Source organism: Impatiens glandulifera, chromosome 3, assembly GCF_907164915.1.
Source record: "Impatiens glandulifera chromosome 3, dImpGla2.1, whole genome shotgun sequence".
Classification (NCBI taxonomy): domain Eukaryota; kingdom Viridiplantae; phylum Streptophyta; class Magnoliopsida; order Ericales; family Balsaminaceae; genus Impatiens; species Impatiens glandulifera.
The window spans coordinates 51,651,997-51,657,741 of NC_061864.1; the positions used below are offsets into that span (position 1 = coordinate 51,651,997).

Here is a 5,745-nt window from a genome sequence, read left to right on the forward strand (position 1 = left end):
ACGAGAAAAAAATTTGCCTCATTCTTCTAATAATCTATAAATTTTTATACTTTTTTTTAATTAGAGACAGGTGGTTAATTTCAAGAAATTCTTAAGCAATATCTAGATACTAATTTAAAATAACCTTTAAATAATTAAATTTTTATTATTTTAAAATTATTATTTTACAAGTTTATTAATATTTTTAATTATACGATTTTATTTTACATTAAAAAATATTTATTTAAAATTAAAAATACTATTTATTCAAATTAATTAATATAATTAATTTTGTAAATAAGTTTTATAGTGTTATTTACTCATTCTTATATTTTAATTAATTTTATATTTAAATATATAAATTAAAAAATTATTAATTTATAAAGTACTTAATATATATAATTAATATTTTTAAATTAATCGGATTTTATTTATACTATTGATTTTACAATTGTACACGAATTTAAATAAAATTGTGCGGGGCCCAAAGGAACCTTATTAGTGATGTTGCCCTTCTTATCATATATATATAAAAAGACAGACGCACTTAAAAACCTAGATTGTGTTTTTTTTCATTATTATCATTTTTCTCCATTGGCGGCGCCGTCTTTTTCACATTTTCGTAGTTCTCTCAAAATTTTCAATGAATCGGTTGTCATAGAAGTCATGACAAGATTCATAATGAAGTTTATGTCTTTGATGGGATATATAGAATTTTCTCTTGGTTTGTTCTATCTCTTTCTCTCTTTTGTATTCTTATAATTAAGATAATGGGTTATATAAATTGTTTATGTTTTGCTTTTCAGGATCTTGAGGAATTGAAGGTGGAGATATTGATGTGCAAAATTCCAGAACTGTTATGTTCCTGAACGATTATGATTCAGATGAGTTCAAAGAGAGGTGATATGTCATGCCTCCGAACTCTGGAGAATTATTACTAATCTCCACCTTTGATTTAATTAGTTTATCTTAAACTAGTGTTTGTGTTTGTGTTTGTGTTTGTGTTTGTGTTTGTGTTTGTGTTTGTGTTTATGTATTAGGATTTCATATTAGAAGTATTGGATGAAATTGTAATTCTTAAAGAAATAAATTAATGAGTTGAATTGTGTTTTGAAATGAGTTTTTTTATGATTTTAATGAGTGTTTTGATATTTAAATTTAATTGATAATTATATATTTGTACCCCAAATTATTTTTAAGTAATTTCTAGCTCAAAATTGAAAAACAAAATCATGAAACCAAACAATTTGTCTATGATCTCTTATTATTTTTGAACAAATTTGTGTATCGTAATTGTGGACTTTTCAAATGGCATTTGATTGCGTCTTGCGGCGGGTCACTAGCTCATTTATCCATATTATGATGGTCATTTCGTCAAATTTCCCTAAACAAATTTGGGATGATTTTAAAATCTTGTCTATGATCTCTTACAAAAAAAAAAAAAGAATTAAGAGAAAAACAAAAATATATATTTTAAAAAAATTGAAAATAAATAATTAAGTGAATGTAATAAGGTATGATCATGTAAATATTCCATTCAAAAATAATTAAATACTTAAACAAAATAGTGTTACTAATTAATAATTAACAATCAGACATATATATATATATATAAAAATCATAATCAATTTTATTAAAAAAAAAAAAAAATTCAATTTAAATGAGACTATAATATTTTTTTAATATAAGAAACTAAAATGACTAAAATCGAATAAGACCATTAATAGTTAAAAGTTCTTTTTTTCTCAAATTTTTATTGGACTGCATCTCGTTTTAATTTTATATTTTAGTTGAGAATGAAACTTATAAATTTTATATTAAGATGAGTAGTTTAAAACTTTAATAACAATATGAAATATTCTTGAAGCCAACATTAATTCAAGAAAAAGTGACTACTTTTTATAAATATTCTTAACTCTTGTGAATTTTTGGATTTATTTTTAATTGTTTATTAAAGAAAGCATGCCGTATAAGCTGTACTTGATATATATTATATTATTTTTATTACTTTAAAATATTAAAAGTAATTTGACTCAAATAAACTTTGAGAAGTGTGCTTTTTGACTCTGGTTCTAGATTGTTTGACAATTGTTGTGTAAATACTTGAAAATAATATTCATTAACTGTCCAATTTAATTAGCATTGAAATTGGATTATGATATGTGAACTAAACTCTTCTTGGGAATTTGTTGGAATGGACAAAGACTAGGACTATGAATTACAACTTGATTCAGATCCGAACAATGATTGCAAACTGGAATCGAAATCGCATTAGTGTTAGGGTTAGAGTTTGAACTTAATTGAGAATTTAAAGAACTTGAATCCAAATCTTTAACCATATAATCGGTAGAATCTTCTTTCTTCACTAGATCAGGTCAATCTGCATTTGTTTTTCAATCTGAACCCAAATCTTATATTTCCAAAACTGGATTAGAAATTTGACACATTCATCAACATTCTCTATAATAAAGACATTTCACACATTATTTGAAGAGAATAATAATTAAAAAGATGTCATATGACACAGAGAATTCTTATTAACATTAATTCAAGAGTAATATTGAAACAACATTTGTAAAGCAGGGAAACAATCAGCAAATAAATCATATTTCCAGATATGTTTCTCAGTACAATAATAACTATCCATACCATTAATTTTAACAAAAGGAGGGACAGGAACTATGATAATAACAAGCAACCTGTTGAATATCAAAGGTCGCGAGTCTGAACTGCCCAAAAAACGTGACAATATATCAACATATCTTTCATTCAAGAGTCATCGATTCGTTCTTTCCTGTAGTCTTGGAATTTAAGTTTCAATCTGACTAAAATGTCATATAATAACTGGTATTAATATAAGGTTTTCACTGCAGAGAGAATAAAATTTGAGTTAGTATACAACCTACTGAAAGAAGTGATAATTATGAAAATTTAAAGAAGATGATATAAATTAATATAATACTACTGAAATTTGTATTTGTGATTGAATTCAGTTCATATTGCATATATGTTTTATATAGAAGATCTGATTGGTGATAGCCTAATGGGATAAAGGGTTATTAATAAAAATTTCTTAAGACACCCATGTGAGAAGTCTCAATTTAATTATGGAATTTATTTTTCAGAACTAAAGTTGATGTGAAAATTGTCAATCTTACACCCATGTGAGATTTTTATCTCTTTTATTTTATTTCCTTCTAACACCTTAACTGTCATTATTCTAAAAGCTGATTAACTGCTATTATTTTGAAAGCAGTTTTAATGAATCTTTAGTAGGCAAAAGTTAGAGCTAATGATACCATACCCATCATTTCTCAGGTTCTCTTATGAAAGATCCAACAGGAGCCATGCCAGCAGATTCATGAAAAGCTGAACCAATAGCATTTGTAGTCTGTTTCTCAATTGCAAAAAGAAAAACATATATGTTTTCGCCAATTAGAAAGAATTCATATAGATTAATAGATCAATCAAAGAGGAAGAGGCTATAAAAGAACTAGAAAACTTAATACCTGGTTATTTGAACTTTGCCCAGTCATTTGTTGAGGCTTGGTATTGAGATCAAATCTTTCGTTTTCCAACTTGCCATCAACAATAGGAGCTATCCTGTGATTTTGATGGTTTTGCACCACTGGGGGCCTAGGTGGTTGATTTGGAAGCCTCACTGGCTCATGTGGATCATCGGGTGGTTTCAAACCGAGCTCGTCCAAACGACCAGGTTTATCCACTGGAAACTATTATAAGAGCTTGCTTGATTTAGGGTTATTTGAAAAATATTATTCTTTGATGAAAAATTAGATTATTTTAATTGATGATGAGATAAGGGATTAATCCAAATAACTCTTCATCAAACAAAACCTTAGAAATCTTCACAACTTGGTTTGAATATAAGGGGAAAAAAGAAAAGAAAATATTTGTACATATGTATCATCACAAACCTCAACTCTTTGCCTTAGTAGAAGATACCTTCCATGTGTTCGTTTACCTCCAACGTGTACAGTCATATCGCATTGCATGCATAGGGAACTTCCATCAACTTCACAATAGAAGAAAGCTGAGAAGAACAATGACAAGGAGATGTATACTCAGGAACATGAAAAAAATATGCTTATAAAATCCAAAAAGAAGAAGGATTGAATATGGTTATGTAATTACCGGGTGCTTTTTCACATATGTCACAACGTGGAACATCACAAGGGTCTGCAAGCCCTACACGCACATGACGATTTGCAAGCTTGTTACACAAGTGAATCTGCCCAAAACACAAAACAGTAGCTAACACAATGCAATCTTGTTAAGAAATTTGCATATAGCTCATAATAGGTGTATGCACACTTTGCACGTCAACAACGAAAGAGCACTTTATATTAACTTAACATCCATCATTGAAATCGTAATCATTGACATTTATACAGAAAGACAGTAATTTTATCTTCTACTCTTCTAAAAAAAGATCTCGAAATGAGCACATGATATAGTCATGAATCCAGGACAAATCTGCAGTGAAAAAATGAATTAAGTAAAACACAAGCATCAGAATTCAGCTTCTTCCTAACATGTTATGTCAATGGTTCATTCTTATATTTTCATTTACATGATATTGATGAGCATGGTATCATCCTATTTGCAAAATTCAACCAAATGAATAAATGTATTAACTAGGAAGAATCTCTTTAGTTCAGGCTTCAGTTCAAATAAGCAAAAGCAAGAATCAAACTTCTTACATGACTGACTGAAGTATGTAAAAAATGGCCAAAAAGATAAACTAAATCAAAAATGACCAGCTGAAACAAAGTTTCCTATTGTTCGAATCATCAAACAGAGATGATTTGTTTATGTTATCAAAAGAACTCAAATTCTCTGAAATTTTCAGAATCCCATCATGAACCCAGATCTAATTCGAGCACGATCATTGGAAATCAGAGCATTTCAGAGGAAATCAAGAGGAAAACAATCTGAAAGGAGTTTAGCAGACACACCTTTTCGTCGCAAGAACGGCAAAGCGCTGCCTCGTCGGCCGCGCAGAAAACGATCGCCTCAGCGCTTTCGCAAGAATCGCAGAGAGATCGCATAATTGTACTCTACTTGTCTCCTTTCCGTTTATCAATCAGTTCAGCATCTTCTTCTTCTTCAATCATCCATTGAATTCGAATTCAAATTCAATACACACAGTATACGCAGAACTCTGCTTCAATGGATGGTATAGTTACATATTATTTTATCTTATAAATAAAGAAAATGAAAGACGAGAAGAGAGCTAATAAGCAGCTTATACTGGCCGAAGCCGATGGCTGCAGGTAACAGAATGCACTGGACTACTGTCCAGGGTTACTTTTGTCTTTTCAAAAACCTAAGTATTTTTGTATTTAAATTAGGTGTAATATATTATCGTAGAAACGGATTCAGAAATTAGAGTTATGACGGTTGAACAACATTGTGTACGAAAATATTATAAAAAGTTAAAAAGTCATTCTTTTTTACCTTAGGATGGTTTTCTAAGATCTAAACGTATCTGGCTCGTATTTGAGTTGGTGTTGAGCTTTGTTCGGTTTGATATCCTGTTTAGTTGGATCGAATTTTTGTAATCTATATATATATAATGATGCTTAATTTTTAAAGTGTCCGGATTGTCGAGTCGAGAGCTGTGGTTAATTTGGATACTTGAGTCGGATTGTGGGTTGACCCGTTTTTAAATTTAAAACGGTTAAAAATAAAATTAAAAATGCTAGAGGTATGTTTCGAACTTGCAACCTAACAAAACAAATACAA

The 5,745-nt window shown here is 29.1% G+C and overlaps 1 protein-coding gene and 1 long non-coding RNA gene across 2 annotated transcripts; one reads left to right on the forward strand and one right to left on the reverse strand.

The window, feature by feature from the left end:
- The first annotated feature begins 559 nt into the window (after positions 1-559).
- On the forward strand, positions 560-1,091 carry LOC124929100. The gene is made up of 2 exons (XR_007098627.1): positions 560-703; positions 786-1,091. It is a non-coding gene; the product is annotated as an uncharacterized LOC124929100 (long non-coding RNA).
- Positions 1,092-2,462: 1,371 nt separating this feature from the next.
- LOC124931291 (B-box zinc finger protein 19-like) lies at positions 2,463-5,200 on the reverse strand. The gene is made up of 6 exons (XM_047471723.1): positions 4,956-5,200; positions 4,132-4,228; positions 3,915-4,030; positions 3,489-3,710; positions 3,284-3,370; positions 2,463-2,846 (listed from the first exon to the last, which is right to left on the reverse strand). Exons 1-5 carry the CDS (start codon positions 5,046-5,048, stop codon positions 3,287-3,289), a joined length of 612 nt encoding a protein of 203 aa, XP_047327679.1. The 5' UTR covers positions 5,049-5,200; the 3' UTR covers positions 2,463-2,846; positions 3,284-3,286.
- Positions 5,201-5,745: the final 545 nt, after the last annotated feature.